The following is a 27,011-nucleotide window of genomic DNA, read 5'->3' as shown; positions in this document are numbered from 1 at the left end:
AAGAACCTGAGCTTGAGTAAGTCCTGACACCAGGTGAGCAGCTTCAATTAAAAGACAGTGGATTTGAGTCCCCTCCTAAGTCAGGGACTGTAGGTTCAAGTCCCAGTCTGAGGTGTGGCTGGGCTTGAGTCCCATTCCATGGGTTCAAGTCCCATCCTGTGGATTCAAGTCCCAATCTGAATTTTGGCTGGGTTCGAGTCCCATCCAAGAAGGAGAGCAGGTTCAATTCTGCATACAGCTTGGAAAAACAAATTGGAGGGTGGCAAGAATATATGTAGGGACTGCTGAGGGAGCTTATGACAATAATTCAATTCTTTGTCCCCTCCTGAGAGGATGGGCGTCTTCCTACAACAGACATTGCTAATTGCTTAAGTCTTCATTGCTAAGCCTTTCTCCCTTCCCTGGCCTCTTTCCATTAATACAGGCTGAGAAATAAAATATTTGGCTTTTCCAGCCTCTCTTGAAGCTAGTGGTGTCAATGTGACACAGTTCTGGCCAATGAGATAAAAACAGAAATATACAGGAAAAAGGAAGCCTTCTGGGAAAACGTTTACTTTCCTGATAAATGAGGGAGATGTGACTGGTGCCACTGCCTTTCTCCTTCTTTCTGCTTTTAATGTGGATATAATACCCAGAGCTGGGGCACGTATCATGAGACCATGACGCAAGAAACAAGAAGAAAAGGCTTACGAAAAGAGAAGAGCAGAGCTTCCAATCCAGATTCTGACACAATTAAGCCACAAAAGCAAAGCCAAAAGCTATCTACCTTTAACTTCTTTTAATGTGGGAAAAATGGTAGTTGGGTATTCTGTTACTTGTCAGAAGCATTCTGTAACACATGCTAACACCAAAAAGAAGAGTCCATCAAGCACTTTTCCAACCTTATTAATATTTTCACTAATCCTCATTATCATCTTAGAGGAAAAGACATCCTGACCCTCAAGGAAGTACCCACTTCTTCCAGCACTTATGGTCAACCATTATTTCCTCATTCTTTTAACTTTACATGCATAATCCTTTGCATTACCTCATGTTTTATCCTCTGCCTGGAATGGGCCTCTCCTTTTGTTCTCCTGACAAATTACTAATTATCTTTAGAAACCCAATTCAAAAGTCAATTACGTTCTCTATGAACGTTCTCTCATTTTTTGTTTTCCACTTCACAGTAGTTAATCTTTTCTTTGTAAGTACTCCCATCACATTCTGCGTATGTCTTAATATGGCATTGATCACAGTGTATCACAATTATTTGTCTCCTGAGTTAGAAGCTGAGCTCTTTCAAAACAGGGTCTGTGGGACTTCCCTGGTGGTGCAGTGGTTAAGAATCCACCTGCCAATGCAGGGGACACAGGTTCAAGCCCTGGTCTGGGAAAATTCCACATGCCAGGGAGCAACTAAGCCCACGTGCCACAACTACTGAGCCCACGGTCTAGAGCCCATGCACCTAGAGCCCGTGCTCCGCAACAAGAGAAGCCACAGAAATGAGAAGCCCACGCACCGCAGTGAAGAGTAGCCCCCACTCGCCACAATTAGAGAAAACCTGCGCACGGCAACGAAGACTCAATGCAGCCAAAAATAAATAAATAAATATTTTTTAAAAATTAAAAACAAAAAAAACAGGGTCTGTGATTACTGAGGCTGGTGGTGCAAGAAAGTCATTTGAGAATTTTAAAAAATATATAAACATTACCCTGGTAATTCTCATATAGCTACTGCACAGGCCAGCATTTGGGAATGATTACCATAGTTCTTCTATCTCAAGCACCCAAAAAATAATGAGCATATTTGCTAAAGAAATAATGAACTGTTACTGAAATAAACGATTGGATTTTCATTACCTGTAAAACTAGCCAACCTTTCCCGTTTAAAGGATGGTTCTTCTAGGTCTTCTACCATTGATTCAGTAGTGGATGTACTTGACTTAGAAACTGTACTGCTTCCTAAAACTGACCTTTAATAATGAATAACAACATTATTTATTTAGATATCCTTATGAGCAATTAAATGTATAAATGAAAACATCAGATTGAGAAATCAAATATACTGTAATCATATGAGCAAAGTTGATAAAAATAAACTAGTTCTTTAAATATTGAGTTGATTTTTAATGTTCTTTAAGTAAAAAGTCATTTTAAATATACTCTAGAAATAAGACATGTCAAACCTATGCCTAAAGACCTTCAATGGATTCTCAACAGTATGTTTAGGATAAAAATCCAAAATACAGCGTAGCTACCGAGACTCTCCGTCTTATCTTCATTATCAATATTCTCTCCCCCCACTTTATTTTTTTAAGTTTCTCAAACTTATGGAGCTCTCTTACCTCAGGGCCTCAGCCTGGAATATTCTACCCTTCATTTTTCACCAGGTTTCTGCTCATTTTTCAAATCCCATATTAAATGCAATTTATTCAATTTGATAAATGTCCTCTCAAGACTTAATTTAAAATAAAATTTATATACTTTGTGGGAAATCAAAACACTGAAGAATCCAAAAATAATTTCCTTTAAACATAGAAACTTAACATTACTCCATGATATTACATACTTTTTTCCTTTCTACTTATAGTTCCAACTGCCCTCCGAAAGGTTGGGTTCAGTTTACTGGAATATCCTTTGTTTTTTTTTTTTTTTTTATCAATCAAAATAGTTTATATCCTTTGTTTTGTGGAGAACTCCCATGGCTTCTGTATGCTAATTTGGAGGCAGACTCTAGAGCAGCATATTTTCTCCTAAAATTTCATGCTTAGTTAACATCTGGAACTTTTAATTTATCAGATTGAAAGTTACACACTAAAGTATTTCCCCATAATCTTTAGATTGTTTTAGGAGTACTGTTTTATTATGGCAAAGACTGAATTTCTCTATTGGAAGCACTAAAAATTTTCAATTATATAAGTATCTACATATGTAAATGCAAAACATGTCATTTACCAAAAAAAAAGTTATAAAACAAGAGAGAAATCAAACCCTAGGAGAACAAGGATTTGTATGGAAGAATAGGGAGGGAAAAAAAGGAAAGCTCCTAAACTGCAGCATAAAAGAAACTGAAGAAAACTGAAGAAATACGTCTGTGATGCTAGGTCGCATCTTTTGGTTCCTCAGGAAATCTTGAGTAAAATCTGTATATTTTTTCACAAATGTTTTGGTGTAAGTGTAGGGGAACACCTGACATGCAAGCTCTACATCTAGTTAAAACATGAGAAGAACACAGAGGTGGCACACTAGGATGAGAGAGCGGAGCTGGGAGACTGGGGACAACTGACATCTAAGTTACATACGTGAAACTTAAATGAAAATACATAAGATATAAAAAAAGAATCATAGAATAGTATACTCTACCTTGTAAACTGCCCTAACATACTAGGATTTATTGTATTCTGATAAAGGCTATAGGAAGCTATGAAGTCTGATGTACGTGATCCTTCTTGTGATGTCAATAGTTTATTTGGCTTTGCTGTACCAGTATATGGATCTGGATGGTAAAGAGGTCTGGGAGTAACATCAACTCCATGTATATCCGTCACCTGTAGAAAATAGTTATTTAAAATAAAATAAGTAAAAAAGACAGGGTTTCTGAATAATCGGTCCTAAAAAACAGAGATAAAAATAGTAGAAAAAAGATAAATATAATGTTTGTAGGATAGGACAAACATTAAAAATTTAATGATAAAAGATTTTATGCTTAAAAAGTTTCTTAACTGAGGCATACACTTTTTTAAAAGTCTTATTCATGTTTTACCTGTATATAAGAAATATATACTAATTTTGAGAAAATTCAAAAATATAGAAAGATTATTCATTCAGATTGTTAATATTTTGGTATATTTAATTTTTTATGTATAAGCTTTAAAAACCACAACTTTTCATTTAACATTTTATTAATAAACATTAGCCAAGTTATTACACATTTTTGGCTTATTTGTTTTTGGCTAATTTTTAGTATTTTTAATTATGAAATTTAACACATACAGAAATATAATTAAAACATAACCATATAGTTAAATAATGCAAAGCAAATGTTCTTATAATCACAACTAAAGTAAAAAATTAGAACATTGATAGAACCTCCAGGAGACTTTGCCCCTCCTAGATCACAAGCAGCTCCCCTAGCTTTTGCTTCTTCTGGTTTACTGCCTCTCCCTCCTTCCCAGTGAATATCATTAACTTGATTTTGGTAATTATTTTCTTTCTTCTTTTTAAAGTTTTATTAAGTATGCATTCCTAAACAATAACACTTACTTTTTATAACTTATATTGAAGTAAAATATACATAGAGATGTGCACATATAAATGCACACCTTAATAAATTTTCATAAACGGAAGACACCCAGGTACCTAGCATTCAGATTTAGAAACAGAAAATTACCAGCATCTCAGAAGTTCCTTCCATAAGAGTCACTATCTCCCACCAAAGGTAATGATTATACTGACGCCATGGATTAGTTTTGCCTGTTTTTGAACTTCACTTTGATGGAATCATGAAGCACGTACCCTTGGTATCTGGTTTCTTTTTTTCAATGTTATATTTGTGAGAGCCCTTCATATTGTTAAGTATAGCTGTAGATGGTTCATTTTCATTGTTGTACAATAATATTCCATTGTGTGAATATATCATAATTTTATATATCTATTTTATTGTTCATGGACATTTCTGTAGTTTCCAAATCTTTGGCTATTACAAATGATGCCACTGGGCTTCCCTGGTGGTGCAGTGGTTAAGAATCCACCTGCCAATGCAGGGGACGTGGGTTCGAGCCCTGGTCCAGGAAGATCCCACATGCCGCAGAGCAACTAAGCCCATGCGCCACAACTACTGAGCCTGAGCTCTACAGCCCGCGAGCCACAACTACTAAGCCCATGTGCCATAACTACTGAAGCCCTCGCGCCTAGAGCCTGTGCTCCACAACAAGAGAGGCCACCGCAATGAGAAGCCCGCACACTGCAACGAAGAGTAGCCCCCGCTCGCTGCAACTAGAGAAAGCCCGCGAGCAGCAACGAAGACCCAACGCAGCCAAAAATAGATAAATAAATATATTTTAAAAAACCAAAAACAAATGATGCCACTAAGATGGTTGTACATGTGTTTTGCTGACTATACTGTATGAATTTATGTTGGGTGTATACCTGTGTGAAATTCCTGGTTATTGGATTATTTATATGTTCACATATAGTAGATACTGCTGAAAGGTTTTCCCAAGTGGTTCCCACCACAAAGTATGAGAGTTCTGATTGCTCCAGATTTTGCTTAGCACTTAGTATTGATATTTACCAAGTTTATCAATGTAATTTAGTTTTGCCTGTTTTTAGAATGTATATAAATAGCCATATATTATAACAGAATTATCTGACATCTTTTGTGCAACAGTATGCTTTTATATATCTCTCCGTGTTGTTGCATGTATAATAGTTCATTCATTTATTGGTGACTGTAGTCTGTTGGATTAGTATATCATATTTTATTTATCCCTTTTACTTTTAACAGACATTGAATTGTTTCCAGTTTTGGCCATCATGAAAACTGTTTCAATAAACATTTATGTGAAAGCATACTGTTAAACATGAAAATGTATTTCTGTAGGGGATATATAGATGTGGAATTGATGAGTCAACTTGATTAGATAACCAAACTGTTTTCCAAGTTGATTGTAAAACTTTTCAAGATTACCAGCATTGTGACAGTTGCTGTTACTCTACATTCTCATCAACAACTAGCACTGCCAGATATAGAAATTTAAACCAGTATGGGTATAGGTATACAGGTATCTCATTTTGACTTTAATTTTCATGAAATCGAACTTCTTTTCATGTGCTTATTCCCATCTTGACTTCCTTTTTTTTGAAGGAAAATATCTCATACAAGTCCTTTGCACACTTTTCTGTTGAGTTCTGTCTTTTTTTAAATTGATGATAGAGCTCATTAAATGTTCTGACTATGAACCCTTTCTGGTTTATGTGTTGAAAATGTCTTCTTTCACTCTATGGCTGCATTTTCCTTGTAGTATCTGTTAATGAATAGAAGTTCTTCATCTTAGCGTAGTCAAATTTATCATGTTTTCCTTTATGGTTTACGCCTTAGATGTCTCATCCAAGAAACCATTCCCAATCCTGAAATTATGAAGATATTTTTGCTTTTCATGTTTAGATCTATAATATACCCAGAATTGAGTTTCGTGTATAGTATGAGGAAGGAAGCCAATATATTTTTATTCCGTGTGAACACCCAATTGTCTCAACAAGAATTTTTGAAAATCCTGTTATTTCCCCATTACTCTCTAGTGCACATTTATTATAAAACAAGTGTTTATATGTGCCCGAGTCACTTGTAGGCTCTCTGTCTATACCTTTGTTAATGTTACACTTTATATAAAACTTGGTATCTATGAGAGCAAGTCCTTCCACAAAGTTCTTATTCAAGTGTATCTCGGTTATGCCTAAGCTTTAGCAGCTTTATATAAATTTCAGACTTACCTTGACAAGTTCCTGAAAAAAATACAATGAAAAAAAGAACTGAGATTTTGACTGAAATTGCAAAGAATCTATAAATCAAAATTTGGGTATAATTGATACACTTACAATACTGACTCTTTCTATGCATAAACATGTTCTATCTCTCCATTTGTTTGGGTCTTGTTTAATGTCTCCCAGTAAAATTTTATAGTTTTTACAGTATAGGTATGTGCATCTTTGTTATATTTATCCACAAGTACTTAATGTGCTATTATAAATGGTATTTAAAAAATATGTAATTTTTGAAATGTGTGTTGCTGGTATATAAAAATATAATTGTTTTTGGTTGTTTTTTTTGATATCCAATAACCTTGCTAAACTCTTATTAATTTGATAATTATTAATAGGTGATTTAAAATTTTATATGTAGGTAATTGTGTCATCTACAAATATTCAATGTTTTGTTTCTTTCTTTCCAATTCTTACATTTTTCATTTCTTTTTCTTGCCATACTGAAATGGCTAAGACTTCCAAGAATGTTGGATAGAAGTGGATCCTTCTTAGGAATGCTTTACCATTAAATACGATCAGTGCTGTAGGATTTTATAAATCAGATTAAGGAAGTTCCTTGTGATTGCCAGTTTCATAAGAACATTTTAAATCATGAATAAAATTTTAATCTTATCATATAAATACTTTCTGTATTGAGATGATCAAATGCTTTTTTCCTTTAAGCTATATATGAATGTGGTGAATTACACTAATGGATTTTTAAATGTTAAACCAATCTTAATTTCTTGGTATAAATGCAGCTCCTCATGATGTATTATCTCTTTTTATTGTTATTGAATTTTGTTAACATTTTATTGAGGATTTCTCCATCTATGTTTGGAGAGATTGACTTGTAATGTTTCTTTCTCATATTGTTGTAGTCAGATTTTGATATCAAGATATTTCTAGCCTCATAACATGAGTTCTGGAGTATACCCATTTCTCTTGTTCTGTTTTTGTTCTCATGTGTTTGGCATATATCACTAGTGAAACCATCTGGGCCTGGAATTATCTTTGAAGAAAGATTTTTAAATTACTCATATTAATTTCTTTAATACCTTCCAATTTTCATTTTTGCGTGTCTCTTGGTAAAATGTAAGTTTTTAAGGAATCTTTCCATTTTATATTCATTTGCAAATTTTGCAAAATTTAACATTGGCATAAAGTTACACACAATCTGCATAATTATCTTTTTAAATAGCTTTTAAAGTGTACAAGTCAGTGGATTTGAGTGTATTCACAAATATGAGCAACCATCACCACAGTTAATTTTAGAAATTTTTTATCACCTCAAGAAGAAACTCTGTATCCTTCAACTCTGACTCCCTAACCCTTGTCTTCCTCCCAGTCCTAGGCAACCACTTAGGTATTTCGTGTCTCTAAAGATTTCCCTGTTCTGGACTTTCATGTGAGTGGCATCACATAGTGTGTGGTATTTTGATTGGCTTGTTTCATTTAGCATAATGGTTTCAAGATTCATCCATGTTGTTGCATGCATCAGTACTTCATTCCTATTTGTGGTTGAATAATATTCTACTGTATGAATATACCACATTTTGTTTAGCCATCTGTCCACTGATGGACATTTGGGTTGTTCCCACTTTTTGGCTATTATGAATAATACTGATATAAACATTCATGTACAAGTTTCTGGGTTGGAAATATATCTTAAGTTCTCTTGGGTGTATATATCTAGAGGTAGAATTGCTGGGTCATAAGATAGCAGTATGTTTAAACACCTGAATTACTACCAGACTGTTTTCCAAAGTGGCAGGACCATTTTACATTCCTATCAGTAGTATTCTGATTTCTTGATATCCTTGCCAACACTTGTCATCTGACATTTTGATTCTAGCCATCCTACTGAATATGAAGTAAAGATCACACTGTGGTTTTGATTTGCATTTCTCTGATGACTAGTGATGTCAAGTATCTTTCCGTGTGCTTTTTGACCATTTGTATACTTTCTTTGGAGAAATGAGTATTCAAATCCCTTGCCCAATTTTTAATTGGATTTTTTGTCTTTTTATTATTGAGTTGTAATTCTTTATATATTCCCGATACAAATCCCTTAACAGATATATCGTTTGCAAATATTTTTTCCCATTCTGTGGGTAGACTTTTTACTTTATTGATCATGTTCTTTGAAGCACATTTTTAATTTTGGTAAAGTTCAATTCATCTGGTTTTTTTCTTTTGTTGTTCATATTTTTTGTGTCATATCTGAGAATCCTTTGCCAAACCAAGGTCATGAAGGTTTACCACCATGTTTTCTTCTAAGAGTTTTTAGTTTTAACTGTCACATATGTCTTTGATTCATGTTGAATTAATTTTTACATGGTATGAGGCAAGGGTCCAACTTTATTCTTTTGCATGTGGCTATCCAGTCATCCCAGCACCGTTTATTGAAGACTATCCTTTCCCTCTTAAACGGTCATGGTACGCTTATCAGAAATCAGTTGACCATAGATGTAATGGGTCTATTTCTGGACTCTCAATTCTATTCCATTGATCTGTATATCTATGCTTGTGCCAATCAGTACCACACTATCGTGATTTCTGTTGCTTTGTAGTAAATGTTGAAATTGGGAGTGTGAGTCTGCCTACTTTAGTCTGCTTTTTCAGGACTATTTTGGCTATTCTGGGTTCCTAGTAATTCCATATGAATTTTAGAATCAATTGTCAATTTGCACAAGGAAGTCTGCTGGGATTCTGATAAGGATTGTGTTGAATCTATAAAACAGATTGGGAAGTATCACCATCTTAATAATGGTAAGTCTTCCAATTCATAAATTTTGGATGCTTTCCCATTTATTTAGATCATCTTTAATTTCATTCAGTAATGTTTTACAGTTTTCAGAGCTTATGATATCATTTCTATTATTAAATTTATTCCTAAGTATTTTATTGTTTTTGATGTTATTGTGAAAGAAATTGTTTTCTTAATTTTCAAATTGTTTATTGCAAGTGTAAAAAATACAATTTATTTGTATATTGATCATGTATTCTGCAACCTAACAGAATCCATTCATTACTTTTAATAGTTTCTTTTTTTGTTTGGTTTTTTTTGTTTTGTGTCTTTTTGGCCATGCCACGTCTTGCAGAATCTTAGTTCCCCCACCAGGGATTGAACCCGAGCCATCGCAGTGAGAGCGCTGAGTCCTAACCACTAGACCGCCAGGGAATTCCGTAGTCTTGTTTTTTAGTAGATTTCTTAGGAGTTTCTATATGTAACATTATGTCATCTGCAAATAGAGATTTATCTTTTCCTTTCCAATTTGGTTGCCTTTTTTTTTCCCCCTAATTGCCCTGCCTAGAACCTCCAGTACAATGTTGAATAGAGTGGCAAGAAAATTTTGTCTTGTTCCTGATGTCAAAAGGAAAGCATCCAGTTGCATGATTGAGTTGATATTAGTGGATTTTTCATAAGTGTTCTTTATCAAGTTGAGGAAGTCCCTCTACTCCTAGTTTATTAAGTGTTTTTATCATGAAAGTATGTTGAATTTTGAAAAGTGCCTTTTCTGGATCTAGATGATCATTGCTTTTTATTCTACTGATATGAGATGTATTACATTGATTTTTAGATGTTAAAGTACTTTGCATCCCTGTGATAAATCCCACTTGGTAACTGTTATGGGCTGAATTGTCTCTCCCCACCAAAAAATTCACATGTCGAACCCCTAACCCCTAGTACCGCTAAATGTGACTGTATTTAGTGATAGGGACATTAAAGAGATAATTAAGTTAAAATGAGGCCATTAAGGTTGGTCCTAATCCAATATAAGTAGTGTCCCTAAAGGAAGAGTAGATTAGGACACTGTTTAGGCCATACAGTCTGTGATATTATGTTATGGCAGCTGTAGCAAACTAATGCACTCCAGGCATATAACTCTATACGTTAGATTTGGTTTGCTAGAATTTTGTTCAGGATATTTGCACCCACATTCATAAGAGATATTGGTCTGAAATTAATATTGAAACTAATGTGTGTCTCCTGTAGACAGCCTATCATTGGATCATGTTTTTTAAGCCAGTCTGACAATCTATGCCCCTTGTTTGGATTGTTTAATCTATCTACATTTAATGTTATCTTGATATAGTTGGATTTATACCTCCCATCTTACTTTATGTGTTCCATATGTCTCATGTCTTTTTTGTCCTCTATTCATCCTTTATTACTTTTTTCTGCATTGAGTGAATATTTTCTAAGGTAGCATTTTAATTTTTTAATGATTTTTTCATTATATTTTTGAGGTTTTTCTAGATGGTTGTTCTAGGGTTTAACATACACATCTTGTCAAAATTAGCTTTGGATTTATATTAGCTTAATTCCAGTAATATATTGAAATATTACTCCTGTATAGCTCTATTCACTATTTCCCCCTTTTGTGGTATTATTTTTATGTAAATTACATGTATTACTGTTACAAAATATAAGAAAACAGAGCCATAATTATTACTTTTCATTTTGTCATCATTAGCTTACATCTTTGTTCCCATCCACCTCCTTTGTGCTATTACTGCCAAATACATAACACATATATTACATTTCTATGTGTCATAGATCCAATAATACATTATATACATGTTATTTTATATAATCGTTTTTCAAATCAGTTAAGAGGGAAAAAAGGAGGAAATGCACTAATAGTTGCATTAATTACATGATATAATAGTTGTTGTAATTACATAATTGTGTTTACTGATGTTTTTTGTATGGATATGAATTACCATCTGAGGTCACTTGTTTTCAAGCTGAAGAACTTCCCTTAGTATTTCCCGTAAGGTGGGTCTGCAAGCAATAAATTCTTTCAGTTTTTGTTTATCTTGGAGACTCTTTATTTCATCTTCATTTTGGAATAATAGCTTTACTGGATACAACATTCTTGGTTGAGCTTTTCCTTTAACAACTTCAAATTTGTTCTCCTCTGCCTTCTGGCCTCATTGTTTCTGATGAAAAGTTATCTGTTAATCTTATTAAGGTTCCTTTGCACATGATACACACTGTTTTTCTCCTGCTGCTTTTAAGATTTTCTTCTTGTCTTTGACTTTCAGCATTTTTACTATAATATGTCTTCATTGATTCATTCTTGGAATTCACTGAGCTTCCTGGATGTGTAGGATATTGTTTTTCATTAAATTTGGGGTGTTTTCATCCATTATCTTTTTGAATATTTTTTCCTTTCCTTTTGTGTCTCTCTTCTCCTTCTGTTACTCCCATTATGCATATGTTGGTGTGTTTGATGGTGTTTGATGGCTCTATTCGTTTTTCTTCATTCTTTATTTTCCCACTCTGTGTTTGGCTTGAATAATCTCTATTGATCTGTCTTCTAGTTTGCTAATTCTTGCTTCTGGCAGTTAAAATCCATTGTTGAGTTCCTCTAGTGAATTTTTAAAGTTTCAATTATTGTACTTTTCAGCTTCAGAATTTCCATCGGTTCTTTTTTATAACTTCTCTTTATTGATACTTGGTGTAACATTATACCTTCTTTTACTTCTTTAAAACATAGTTTCTGTAATTCCATGAAGCTATTTATAATGGCTTCTTTTAAATCTCTTTCTGTTAAATTTGACATTTGCTTCCTCCCACAGACAGCTTCTGTTGCCTTTTTTCTTGAGTATGGGTCATACTTTGCTATTTCTTTACATGTTCCATAATTTTTTGTCAGAAATCAGAGATTTTAGATAATATATTGTAGCAACTCTGGGTACTGGAACTTCCCTCCTCCCTAGAGCTTGTTATTGCTATTTGCTTGTTTATATTTTGTTTAGTGATAACCTGGATTATTTTAGTGAGGTCTGTTTTCCCATTGCAGGTTGAACAGTGTCCCCGAAAAGAAGATATGTTGAAGTCCTAACCTCCAGTACCTCAGATTATGGAAATAGGGTCTTTGCAGATTTAACCGAGTTAAGATGAGATCATTAGGGTGAGCCATAATCCAATATGACTGATGTCTTTATAAAAGGGGGAAATTTGAACAGAGACAAACAGAGGGAAGATACTGTGAAGATAATGGGGAGAACAAAATGTACAGATAGAGGATTAGAGTGATGGATCTACAAGCCAAGGAGTGTTTGGGGCCATCAGAATCTAGGAGAGAAACAGATACTTCCCTAGCATATTCAGAAGTTGCACACCCCTGCTAACACCTTGATTCCAGACTTTTAGCCTCCAGGAGTGTGAGACAATAAATTTCTATTGTTTGAAGTCATACAGCTGTTGGTACTTTGTTAAGGCACTCCTGGGAAACTAATATGCCCCCTCCCAACACCTGCCCTGCAGTCCTGTTAACACACTAATGTTGCTCCTCAGGGAGGTGCAGCTTTGGGTATGCCCACAACCATCCTGCGATGCCAGAGCTACTGGTAGGGCTCTCTTCCACTCTTACTCTGACCACACTCAGCTGTTAAGTCCACTAGTTGCCAGCTGATTGCTCTATTGTTTTCAACAATGCCCTGGGGCATAAATTCTCTACAGACTAATCCAATCAAATTGTGGCTCCTTCCAGGGAAGTTTCTGATGCCAATGTTCAATATTTATTCTCACTACAGGAAGGCTTCTCTTGCTGAGGAATTGCCTTATACCCTGTTTCCCTATAAACTAGCTAGCCTACAGTCTAGGGTGTATCCTCGTTAGATCAATTAATTTCCTCCCAATTGCCGTTTACCACTATGTCCACTGTTTCTGAGGGTGTTCATAGGTTTAAACTTCTCCATGCTCTGTTGCAAATAAAGCTGGTTCCTTATGGAAGATATAAGGAACTATCTGTTGTACAGCTTGCTTCTCTCCCCAGATAATATCTCTGCACCAGATCTCTGGGGTTGACAGTGGAGACAATGGTAAGCTTCTCCATGAGTGACAACCTCACTCTAGGTGTTGAGTGCTCCATGGAGGGAATAGGGCAGTAGCCTGAGGTCTTCCCAGCTTGCCTCTCCTGACATGGAACATGATCTCATGGACCAAGGGAAGGCCCCAGGATTCTCAGTGTGCCATACCCAGGTAGAGCTCATCAGTGGGGGTTATTATGGTAAAATGCATACATTTTTCATCTTAACCACATTTAAGTGTTCATGGCATTAAGTACTTTCACATTGCTGTGCAGTCACCACCACCATCTATCTCCAGAACTCTTTTTAAGTATCTCACAAAACTGCAACTGTGTACCCATTAAACAATAATTCCTCTTTCTCTTTCCCTGGTGACCACCATTTTACTTTCTGTCTCTATGAATTTGACTACTCTAGGTATCTCAGGTAAGTAGAGTCATACAGTCTTTGTCCTTTTGTGACTGGTTTATTTCACTTAGTATAATATCTTCAAGGTTCATCCATGTTGTAGTATGTGTTGAAATTTCTTTCTTTTTAAAGGTATATACACACATACACTTTGTTTATTCATTCATCTGTTGACGGAAACTTGGGTTGCTTCCACCTTTTAGCTACTATGAATAATGCTGTGATGAAAATCGTTGTACAACTATTTGTTCAAATCTCTGCTTTCAATTCTTTTAGGTATAGACCAAGAAATGGAATTGCTGGATGATATGGTAATTCTATTTTTAAATTTTTGAGGGACAATAATACTGTTTCCATAGCAGCTGCACCATTTTACAATCCTACCAACAGTGCACAAAGGTTCTGATTTCTCTATATCCTCACCAATTCTTGTTATTTTCTGTTATTGTCGGGGTTTTTTTCAGTGGCCATCCTAATTGGTGTGAGCTGGTATCTTACTGTGGTTCTGATCTACATTTCCCTAATGATTATTGGTGTGATGTTGAGCATTTTTTCATGTGCTGTCAGCCATTTGTATATCTTCTTTGGAAAAATATTTATTCAAGTCCTTTGTCCATTTTTTAAATTAGACTGTTTGTTGTTGAGTTGCAGTTCTTTATATATTCTGGATATTAACTTGTTATCAGATATATGATTTTCTAATAGTTTTCCTCATCCCATGGGATGCCTTTCACTCTGTTGTTGTGTCCCTTGATGCACAGAAGCTTCTAATGCTTGATGTAGTCCAATATATCTATTTTCTCTTTTGTTATATACGCTTTTGATATCATATCTAAGAAATCACTGCCAAATCCAATGTCAAAAAGTTTTTCCCTTATATTTTCTTCTAAAAGTTTTATAGTTTTAGATCTTACCTTTAGGTTTTTGATACATTTTGAGTTATTTTTGTAAATGGTGTAAGGTAAGAGTCCTACTTCATTCTTTTGCATGTAGATATCCAGTTCTCTTAACACCTTTGTTGAAAAGACACCATTGCATGGTCTTGATATCTTATTGTGAGGGTTTATTTCTGCGCTCTATATTATTTCATTGACCTATATGTCTGTCTTTTCTTTCTTCCTTTCTTTTCTAGCTGCGGAGGGTCTTCATTGCTGTGCGCGGGCTTTCTCTAGTTGTGGTGAGCGGGGGCTACTCTTCGTTGTGGTGCGTGGGCTTCTCTTCGCGGTGGCTTCTCTTGTTGTGGAGCACAGGCTCTAGGCACACAAGCTTCAGTAGTGTGGCTCACGGGCTCTAGAGTGCAGGCTCAGTAGTTGTGGTGCATGAGCTTAGTTGCTCCGCGGCATGTGGGATCTTCCCAGACCAGGGATCAAACCTGTGTCCCCTGCATTGCCAGGCGGATTCTTAACCACTGTGCCGCCAGGGAAGTCCCTATATGTCTGTCTTTAGGCCAGTACTACACTGTGTTGATTACTGAAGCTATGTAATAAGTTTTTAAATCAGGACGTGTGAGACCTCCAACTTTGTTCTTTTTCAAGATTGTTTTGGCTATTTGGGCTCCCTTGATAGTCCATATGAATTTTAGGATGGGTTTTTTAAATTTCTGCAAAAAATGTCACTGGGATTTTAATAGGCATTGCATTGAATCTGTAGATTGCTTTGGATAGTACTGACATCTTAACAATATTAAGTCTATGAACAAAGGATGTTTTCCTATTTATTATTGTCTTCTTTCAGCAACCTTTGTAGTTATCAGTGTACATATCTTTCAACTCCTTAGTTTTTATTTCTAAGTATTTCATTCTTTTTGATGCTACTGCAAACAAAACTAGTTTTCTTGATTTTCTTCTTAAATTATTCATTGCTAGTGTATAGAAACAATTGATTTTTGTGTCAATTTTCTATCTTGCAAATTTGCTGTATTTGTTTATTCTAACAATTTTTTTAATGTGGAATCTTTAGGGTTTTGTACATATAAGATTATGTCATCTGTGAACTGAGATAATTTTACTTCTTCCTTTCTAGTTTGGATGACTTGTATTTCTTTTTCTTGCCTAAGTGCTCTGGCTAGGACACCCACTACTGTGCTGAATAGAAGTGATGAAAGTGAGCATCCATGTCTTGCTCCTGATCTTAGGGGAAAAGCATTCAGCCTTTCATCACTGAGTATGATGTTAACTGTAGGTTTTACAGAACACTCCTGAGGAAATCCTTTCTCTTTCAAGTTAGTTGAAAGATTTTATTTTTAATTTTTATAATCATTAATGGATATTGAATTTTTCAAATGCTTTTTCTTTATCTGTTGTGATAATCACATGGATTTTTTTTCAGTCTACTAATAAGGGGGAAAGTACTGACTTTTGAATATTGGAACAACCTTGCATATATTACCCCCACTTGGTCATGATGCATTATACCTTTTACATAGTGCTGTTAATACTATGTAATATATATATAATATATATGTATAATGTATATATAACGCATATAATGTGTACATAATATGTATATAATTATTATGGACTGAATGTTTGTGTATCCCCCAGATTCATATGCTGGAACACTAATCCCAGTGTGAGATGGTATTGGGAGGTGGAACTTTTGAGAGGTAATTAGGTCATGAAGGTAGAGCCCTCATGAATGAGATTACTGTCTTTATAAAGAGGCTAGGGAGCTAGCTAAATTTCTTTCCCCCTTGTGAGGATACAATAAAAGTTGGTAGCCTGCAACCTGGAAGAGGGTCCTCACCAGTACCTGACCATTTGTCACCCTACTCTTGGACTTCCAGACTCCAGAACTATATGAAATAAATTTGTTTATAAGCCACCCAGTGTATGGTACTTTATTACAGCAGCCTGAGCTGACTAAATAGTTCTTAAGGTCATGAGTAGACTTTCTTCATTCCACTCTAATGTTCTTACTATCAATAATGAATTATAGGAGCCAACTGCCAATATTATGCTGTAAGATATGTTATATGGCAAAGATTCTAACAAAATCAATATATCAATACAGGCATACCTCATTTTACTGTGCTTCACTTTATTGCACTTCACAGATATTGTGTTTTTTACAAATTGAAGGCTTGTGACAACTCTGCATCCAGCAAGTCTATTGACACCATTTTTCCAACAGCATTTGCTCACTTTGAGTCTCTGTGTCACATTTTTGTAATTCTCGCAATATTTCAAACTTTTTCATTATTATTATATTTGTTATGGTAATCTGTGACCAGTGATCTTTGATGTTACTATGACTTGCTGAAGGCTCAGAGGATGGTTAGCACTTTTTGGCAATAAAGTTTTTTTAATTAAGTCATGTACATTGGAATTTTTAAACATAATGCTACTGTACACTTAAGAGACTACAGTATAATATAATAATTTTTATATGCACTGGGAAGCCAAAAAAACTCAAGTGACCCACTTTATTGTGATAACTGTGTTATTCGAGTGGTCTAGAACTGAACCTGCAATATCTCTGAGATATGCCTGTATTAGAAGTTATTGTTTCAAAGCAGCATACTTTCTACCTTTAACATTTCAATCAAGTTCTTCCCTGTGTCATTTTCAAACAAACTCAGAATTCTAAAGAATATTACCCGCATGACTGTCTTTGTGGAGGAAATATTCATTTTTTCTACTGTTTTTGGGTCAGGTAGAATCACCATGGTTTTTGACACAGCCATTCTGCTTTGGTTTGCACTAATATATCCTCCTTTCATTTGCGCTCCTTTTGCTGGGCCAGTAGAGCTAACAGACCTCTTCGGCTGTGCGCCAGTGTTTCTATATCAGGAAAAGAAAACATAACACTGAGGATCCAGGATTGAAGAAAAATTAGCCAACGATAAAAAAGTAGACTTTCATTTAGAAACATGGAAACAATCTAGACATATAAACAAGAAAAAAATAGTAGCCACTTGAGAGCTCATTATGTGTAAGCATAGTTCTAGAATGTTTACAAGCACTGTGTCACTTTTTCCTCACAATAATTCTAAGAGGTTGCTATAACATTATTTTATATAAAGTCACAGAGGCTTAGAGGGAAACATTCCTACTAGAGTTGAAATTTGAACCCAGGCAGTCAGATCAAAAGTCTACACTTATTTCTCTGGGTCTCAGTTTCCTTATCTGTAAGATGGGGATAAAGATAGTATCTAATTCATCGGTTATTATGAGGATTAAATGTATTAATTTCTACACTATGGTTAGGAAATGCCTGACACATAATAAGCACAAATGAGTGTAGAGTGCAGTTATGTAGGCAGACTGAAGAATGAGTAATAAAACCTGGGAAAGAATATCATGTTCCTGCCTGAAAGATTACATAATAATTTTTAATAAGAGAAATTATAATCAAAATATTTGTATCCAGGAGAAAAAGTATGATTTCACTTTTGGATCAATTCTCTAAATTCCTTAAGACAAAAACCTAATCATTCTTTCATTCTAGTACTCTGATTGCAAACTTCTATAAAACAAGAATGATCACCCCTTATATTATAAAAAGGCATTGTGTTTCCAAAGAAAACATTTTAAACAATACTTCTACTTTCCTACTCATAAAAGATCAGACAAGAATAAAATACTTTAAAATGACAACAATCTACTTTTCATATTTTATTTTTCTTCATGGCATTTAGTACTACTTGACACTTTGTTTGTTGTCTACTCCTCTACTAGAATGTAAGCATCTTTAGGGCAAGAACTTTGTCTTGTTCATTGCTGTATCGCTAGCACACAGGACAGTACCCAGTATATTGTGGGCACTATTAGTATTTTTTAAATAAATGACTAAATGAATTCCATTCATACTATTTCAAATTTACATTCTTTAAAAGTATCATACCCTATCCTCCCTCCTTCAGTCTCTAAATGACTTTAACTCCAACATTTCCAAGAAAACCAAATTAATCAATGAGGTAAGAATTCCTTAAATTTCTCTACCTTCATTATATTCTTCTTTCATATCCCACAAACTCATCTAATCCATCCTTATTTCTTTCCTCCTCTTTCAGTTCAAAAGTTGCTCTTCTTATCTAAGGCTAACCTTTCTACCTGTGCTCTGAAACCTGTCTGTTACTACTTTTCTCAGGGACTCTTTTCCTTTTTAAAAAAAATTTTTTTGCCCATGCCGTGTAGCTTGTGGGCTCTTAGTTCCCCAACCAAGGATCGAACCCAAGCCCTCAGCAGTGAAAGCACCGAGCCCTAACCACTGGACTGCCAGGGAATTCCCATCTCAGGGACTCTTCCATCAATAATTCTTGGTCTCCTATATCTTGTTTCCAATCTTTTTCCCTTCAGCATATAATTGTACTCCAGTCATCTCTTCAACTTAAAAATCCTTCCTTTAACTATCTATTACTAGTCTTCCACTATCTATTACCGTATCTCTCCTTCACTTTTTAAAATATTAGTCAATAATCCTATCTACGTCCTTACTCCTCTTATGCTCCATAATTCACTACAATCTAATTCCACCCTCTCCTCTCCTACTGCAGAGACTACTTTCATTAAAATCACCTAGTCTTGTCCTTCAAATTGTCAGATCCAAAGGACTCTTTCCAGTACTTATCTTTGTAGCATCTGACAGTGGACCATTCCCCCTTCTTCTTAAACTTGAGTTCTCAAATTTGTTTCTGTAACATAACTGTCTCCTATTCTTCACCCTCCTTGGGACCTCTAATTACCTGACCCTTCCATTTTCTACCAATTAATCAGTACCTTTTAGGTTTCTCTTCTTTCACTATTTAGTCCAGTATCCACAATTCATCAACTGAATCACTCTTTTACCATTACCTTCAACTCTTATTTTCTTTCTTCCTTGAGCTTTGCCCTACTAGCCCTACAAAATACAGTCCGTCCATTCTATTCTTCCTCTTTACTATATCAGCTACTTATTCCCATGGTCATACATTTGACCTTGTCCTTGTCAAGGACAAATACCCCTCAAATACTTCACATCCCCTTGCTTTATTTTTCTCCTCAGTACTTCTTACTAACATATCTGTTACTTATTTATCTTATGAATTAGATGTTCCCCACCCAACCCTCCAACGCTGAGAATCTAAGTTCCACGAGACTAGGGACTTTGTGTTATTTTGTTCCCTGCTGTATCCCTAATGCCTACCATAGTACCCAATACACAGTAGCTGCTTAATAAAAAATTGTTGAATGAATTCCCAAATCATTATATCCAATTCAAAACATTCTCTCAACCTTCATACTCAAATGTTTACCAGCCTTCTGGGTAGCTCCAGCTAAATGTCTACTAGACATCTCAAACTAAATAGATGCATAATGAAATCATATCACATTTACTCATAAACCAGCTCTATCTCTTTTATTCCCTATAGGGACCAAATAGAAATGAATTAGCAAATGATGTTGCATTTACTAATTAGGTAGTTACTGTGATCTTATGAGAATCATCAATAAACTCTCCCAAATCTTCAGACTATAAGTTTCATGGGAAGGAACCATGCTTATCATGTCTACCATGATAGCCCCAACTCTTAGTACTCTGCCTGATAGAGTGGGAAATTAGATCCAGAAAGTACAGACTACTTTTTTTAAAAAAGTGAACTAAGTACCTGTAGCCAATTATGTTAGAAATTTATGGTGCACATCTAGCTATGTTAAAAAACAGATGCTTTCAATAGAGCCAAATCAGTGGGCAATAAATAGGATGACTTTCAGGAGATATTCACTTTGAAAGTTTTGCCTGAAAAACAGTCATGATACAAGAGGTTATGTAGCTGTACATTCCTGAGTTTTCTGAAGCAGGGACCTAATCTGTTTTGTTCACTCCTATGTCTTCAGTACCTAGGGCAGTAGCTGGAAAATATAAGGCATTCAGTTGGTACCTGTAGAATGAACACCATGAACACCTGATGATCACTTCTATGAAAAAAGAGACTAATGACATTAAAAGCATGCTACACATACATAAATCTCACTATGAAAAAAATAACCACAAGAGGAAAGAAGGAGTGGCTTAAGAAAAAGTGTCTGTATTAGCCACTTCTTAGTTTAATGAGATGAAGGTAAAAATTTCGATCTAAACCCAATCACTTTCATTTATCCAACTGTTATTTATAAAACACTTATTGTACATAACGCTACATGCTGGCAGAGATACAATATGAATCAGATATGGGCCCTAAGGAGCTGACAGTCTAATAAGAGATAAAACATATATATGATTACAATGCAAGTACAAAATTGTATTTGCCTCAAGACTTACACGTAAGATGAAATGAAAGTTGTGGTAAAGATTACCTTGGGTAAGAGGAGTGAGCAGAGAAATCATGAAGATGGTATTTGAGTTAGGCTAGAATGTAGGTCAAATCCAAAAGAAGTACATGGGGCGCGAATGTATATGTGTGCTTGTGTCTGATGCACATGCAGGTGAGGAGGGATGAGGACAGGACAGGAAATGCACCCTGAGCAAAGATCATTGTGAACGATGACAGTAGGAAAGCATGTGGTATATACAGGGCATCTTAAATGATTCAATTAGATGCATGAAGGAAAACAAAGTTAAGCTTTGAAAAAATAAAATGGCCAGGCTAAGTCTCTGAAATTTACTACACAAGCATGAGAGTGCCTTTGAAGGATTTTGAGCATAAGAGTTAACTGCTCAAAACTATGCTTCAGAAAAATTTAGCTATATTCAGAACACACTAGAAGCAAGAAGACCATTAGTTAAGATGCTATGGAAATTGGCCAGATGAGAAGTAATCAAGGCTTAACCTGGGGTGGCAAATGTAGAAATAAAACAAATGCTAAATACAGCATGTATTAAGCATATCTTTTTATTTTCTGTATTTTGATGTTTTGACATCTAGGAACTTGCTAACCCTGGAGGGACTGCCCCTCCCAGGGCTAATCAATTCTTATACATAGTAAGGGACTTGCCTACAAGCAAACCTTTTATACGCAAACCAACCAAACCAGAGTCCGTACCCTCAACCATCTCTTTCATCAGGCTCTCAAAGAGATCTCACTCTCTGGGTCACTATCCACTTGCCCTAATCACTGTAGGGACAGGAACCAGACAACGAGGGATAGTCCCTATGCCCAGAGCCTTTTGAAATTATTCAAACAAGCTATTCCTACACCTGCTTATTCCACTTTGTCCATTTCTCCCCATGGGAACCACAATAAAGCTTCTTGCCCGTGTTTTCCCCTTGCTAGTTTTACCTCCTGCCCAGCCCTGGTGCTTCCTCATGTGGCCCCTCTATGTGTTACGGCATGCCATGTCTCCTGATTCTAGGGATCTATGAGTATTTAAAAACAAAAACAAAAAACTTCTTCCTTCATGATAGTTATTTCTGTGTATATGTTTCTTACCATACCTGATTAAAACATACCCCAAGTACCCTTAAAACACAGATACAGAACAGGACTTAGTAATTGATAATAACAATGCCACTTAAAATCTAAACTTCAAAGTACTTCCACTATATTTGTAATTTAATTTTTATTTATTTCATTTTTTAAAAATGGAAGTATAATTGACCTACAGTTCCAGGTGCACAATATTATGATTCAATATTTCCATACATTACAAAATGATCACCACCCTAATTCAATTCTTATAATAACTTATGAGATATTTAATTGCCATGTTTTACAAGTGAGAAACTTAAAACTCAAAGAGGTCAATTTAAATGCCCAAACTCATCCAATAACTCACAGACTATGTGTTCCTGAGCAAGTTTCTTAATCTGTTTCTTTCCTCATATGTAAATTAAGGTTAATAATAGTATCTGCCTCATAGAGTTAAGGTGATGATTAAATTAGTCATTATTTCCAAAGCACAATAAGAAGTTAAATTGTAGACATGTTCAAATTTAGATATTATGAGTGATATCTTGGTGGAACTGTTTGGTAGCAGTTGAAAGTCAAGAGGAAAGTGAATTTCAGGGAACAAAAGTGAGAACTGGAGATACAGATTTGAGAATCTTTCATGGAGATGATAATAAATGAACTGAGTCCCAAAATAAAAACCTAAAGATACAAAGAGAAGGTAATAGGGCCAAGGAGAGAAACTGGAGGTAGAAAGAAAGTAAAACCAGAAAAAAGGCATCTTCGCCAGTAGTAAGTGAACCAGTTCAGGGTTAGTTCAGGGTTAAGGAGGGGAAGATTGATATTGTCAAATGCTGTAGAGAGGTAAAAAGAAAGTCCATTGAATTTGGTGACTTTTGAAACCTTTAGGTTACTCATTATTGACCTTTGAGTAATTTTCGTATAGAAATGGAGACAACAGACTGCAAGGGTTAAAGAGTAAACACAGATACTTCTGGTTTCTGGTCTGACATGTAAAGGCCATGAAAGACATCAATCCTGTACTCACAAGAAAAAGGCTGAGCAAACTGAAAATCAATGGGTCTTCCTAGGTCCATCAGAGAATTGAGGTTACAGGCAAACCCTCATACTGAAAGATTGAGATGCAGGAATAACAGAATCACAACTTATTGGGAGCAGAAACTGCCACTAGAGCCAACAAGTGGTAGGAAAACCTAAAGGGTAATTGCCTAATTGCTGGAAACTGAGTGTAGACTAATTCAAAAGAGAAAAAATTGCTGGGGGCCCAGCCTTAGGGAGGCCCCCCCCCCACACACACACTTGTATCGAGTTTTACCTTTACGCACTCCACCAGACTCTCAGGATGAAAATCAGAGAAAAACTCCCTGATAGCTCCAGCAGGGGGACAGGAAGTAACCATTTTGAAATATACCTGGAATGTTCAGTTATCCTTAACAAAGGCCTGCCCTCAAGGAAAACCATTTTACCAGAGCCTAACCTTCTTGTTCCACCTAAAGAGAAAAATTCTGAGAAATACTTACGAAGGTCACAGCCCAGGGAAAAAGGCCCACTAAAAGATTAAGACCTAATCATAGGATTATGGCACACTCCCCTCCCCCGTCCCCCCCCCCCCCCCCCCCCCGCCGAATATCTTACCACCACATCAACAGGGCTCCTGTATAACAGGGAATTACAATGGGAAGAACTATAAGGCTCAGAGACTCTAAGAAGGAGTCTCTAGGGAAATGTAAAAAAACCAGAGGAAATAAAAAGCAGGACACTAGAGGAAACTGAAGTCTTGGAAACCTATAGCTACAGCAAACAGCCTAATTCCTAGACAGATAAACATAAATCCTCACACTAAGGGCTTACTTACCTCAGTTCATATTACCTAATGCAACATGTTCAGCTTTCAACAAAATACATGGTATACCAAAGGGCAAAAAACAGTCTGAAGAAACAAAGCAAGGATTAGAGCCAGAATAAGATATGGCAGAGATTTTGGAATTATCAAGACTGGGAATTTAAAATAATTATGATTAATATGCTAAGGATCCTAATGGAAAAAGTAACATGCAAGAACAGATGAAAACTCCCCCCCACCCCCCAAATCAAAAGGAAATGAATGAACACATAAGGAAGAACAGAGAAACTGGGCAAAGAAGTGAGATAAAAGCAGTGAAGAAAACACTAGTGGTTTTTACCACAATGGAAGATTGTCCAACACAGCCAACACCCCAAATTATGATTTTTTGACTTTACAGGGGTGTGAATGTGATATGCATTCGGTAGAAACTGTACTTTGAATTTTTATCTTTTCCTGGACTAATGATATGCTATAAAATGATACTCTCGTGATGCTGGCAGTGAGCCATAGCTCCCAGTCAGCCGTGCAATCGTGAGGGTAAACAATCAATACATTCACAACCATTCTGTACCCAAACAATCATTGCTTTTAACTTTCAGTACAGTATTCAATAAATTACATGAACTATTCAACACTTTATTATAAAACAGACTTCATGTTAGATGATTTTGTCGAACTGTAGGCTAATGTAAGTGTTCTGAGCATGTTTAAGGTAGGCTATGCTAAGTATGATGTTTGGTAAGCTAGGTGTAATAAGTGCATTTTCTACTTAATGATATTTTCAACCTATGATGGGTTTATTGGGACATAACCTCATTGTAATTTGAGGAAGATCTGTATTGCTAAGCCAATAGGAAAGACCCAATATAGGAAAAATTGGAGTGAGAAAGTGAAAAATTAATATATACAGGTTTCATGATATCCTTTCCAAGATCAGGATTAAGTCTTAAACTGAGAAAGATGAGAAATATTAGTTCAAACCAATGGTTGTAAACTTCAGTGTGTATGAAATTTTGTTTTAATTAGATAATATGGCTACCTCAAAAAGTTAAGGTTATATTAATTTCTATCTCCCACCCCACTCTTTCCTTAATAGGTAATCTCCCATGAATGTGTCATTATTCAAGAAATCCCCAAAGGAATTTTTCTAACACTCTCTCCGGTACTCTGAGAGTTTTATGATTTTTTAAAAATTCACACGAAACCAACTTAATTTTAGTTTGAGATTTCCATACATACAAGTAAAAACAAAAATCAGACAAGATGAGCAATAACCAATGTTACTCAAATACATATTCACTCATTTGTTTGCTGCCAGCAAATATTGCCTTCTTCATTCTAAGCAGTAGCAGTGAACAAAACAAAAATCTCTGCCATTATGGAGTACATCATAGCTTGGATGAAGACAGATTAACAAACAAGTATATAATATATCAAACAGAAATAAATTTTATGGAGAAGAATAAAGCAAGTTGAGGAACAGGAAGTACTGGGAAGAGTCGTATTATTTTACGTAGGGTAGTTAGAGAAGGACTCTTTGATAAGGTGACACGTGAAGAAAATGAGTGTCATGAGATTACTAGGGGGTACAGTATTCCGAAGAACAGCAAATGCCCAGGCCTTGAAGTGGGAAAATACGCTTGATATTGTTGTGGAACAATATGGAGTGTAATTAGCCAAGGGGAAGAATCCAAAGTGAGATCCTGTGGGGCCCTGTGAGGATGTGAGCTTTTACTCTGAGTGAAATGGGAGAAATTGGAGGCTTTTGAGAAGAGCCACAGTGATTACTATGCTGAGGGTGAGGGCAAGATCATTTAGGTGTTTACTGCAATGTAACAGTGACTTACATTGGAGTGGTAGTCTGGACTTACTTTGCAGGTAGAAAAGGTAGAATCTGCTGATGGAGTGGGGTATTGAGAAGTCAAGGGTAACCCAAAGTTTTTTTACTGAGTAACTGGAAGAGTGGAAATTGCCATTTACTGAAATGGGAGACTGCAGAGTTGATTAGAGGGCGAAATAAGTTCAGTTTTAGATACAAATTTTGAGATGCCTATTAACTTTTAAGCACAGCTGCTTGATTTTAAGTATGTTTTCTTGGGAGAGGTGTTGGCTGGAGAGTTAAACTTGTAAACCATCAGTAAATAGGTGACTTTTAAAGGCAAAAAACAATAGTGAAGAGGTTTACTGATCCCATCAACACTCCAATATTTAGATACGGGAGAGATAAAGAGATGCCAGCAAAGTATTTTGAAAAGGGAGTAGGCATAAACCAAGGGGAGAATTAGGGAGGAGTGGTGTCCCAGAAACCAAATGAAGTGATTCAACACTCAAGAAGTGGTAAACTAGATCAAAGCTGCTGATGGGTGAGTTAAGAAACAAACTGAGAAATGGCCACTGTATTTGGCTGGACAGTTATTGCTTACCTTCACAAAAGCTATTTTTTGTGGAGTGATAGGATTGGACAAAAACCTGAGTACCATATGCAGGGAAGAGCAGAAGGTTCTCTCCCAAGACCTTTTCAACAAGTTCTGCTAAAGAAAGATTAGCTGATCTGGAAGAGACTGGATAGAAGAGATGCTGAAGGTTTGAAAAGAGAGAACAAAAGTGGTCTGGAAGTGTGGGAGAGTGAATGAATTAGGAAACTTCAGTGTAATTGCTGGACTAAGGGACCACTTGAAGTTGTAAGCGAGACATCTGTAGAGCTGTATGCTTTTCTCCAGCCCCTAGTCCAACTGCTGCAGAACAACAGAGAAGGTTGGAAGCTGGAATGAGTTTTAAGGCAGGATGGTATGAGGAGAAGGCAGAAAAAAACCTCAACTACAGAGCATAGTAATGTTCGGTCTGGTGGCTCACAGCAGCTGAGAGGATTGAACATCTGGGCACAGCTTGGAGGCAACAAGCTGGAGACTATAGACCGGAAAAAAAAAAAAAACAACAGAAAAAAACAGGAGTGCTAGGAGGAAGGGTGGTTCTCAACAAACTAAGTCTTTTCTCGGAGACCAAGCACAGCAGTAGAGGTTTGGAAAAGGCTGTCCTAGGCCAACGAAGGAGACACTGCCGCCTCGGAGGTTCGAGGGTTGCCGACTGAACACAGATGCA

The 27,011-nt window shown here is 35.9% G+C and overlaps 1 protein-coding gene across 8 annotated transcripts in view; it reads right to left on the bottom strand.

The window, feature by feature from the left end:
- DNAI4 (dynein axonemal intermediate chain 4) overlaps positions 1-27,011 on the bottom strand; it is a gene marked incomplete at its 5' end in the record, with an annotated part of 134,366 nt that overhangs the window by 107,112 nt on the left and 243 nt on the right. For all 8 annotated transcript variants that reach the window (XM_082419262.1, XM_082419261.1, XM_082419260.1 and 5 more), the window contains 3 exons: positions 1,839-1,951; positions 3,342-3,526; positions 17,335-17,518. In XM_082419262.1, coding sequence (XP_082275388.1) covers positions 1,839-1,951; positions 3,342-3,526; positions 17,335-17,518 — 482 coding nt within the window. The remainder of the gene's footprint in view (positions 1-1,838; positions 1,952-3,341; positions 3,527-17,334; positions 17,519-27,011) is intronic.

Source organism: Balaenoptera physalus, assembly GCF_965194825.1.
Source record: "Balaenoptera physalus genome assembly, chromosome: 1".
Taxonomy (NCBI): Eukaryota; Metazoa; Chordata; class Mammalia; order Artiodactyla; family Balaenopteridae; genus Balaenoptera; species Balaenoptera physalus.
This window is presented reverse-complemented; position numbering and strand designations above follow the sequence as displayed.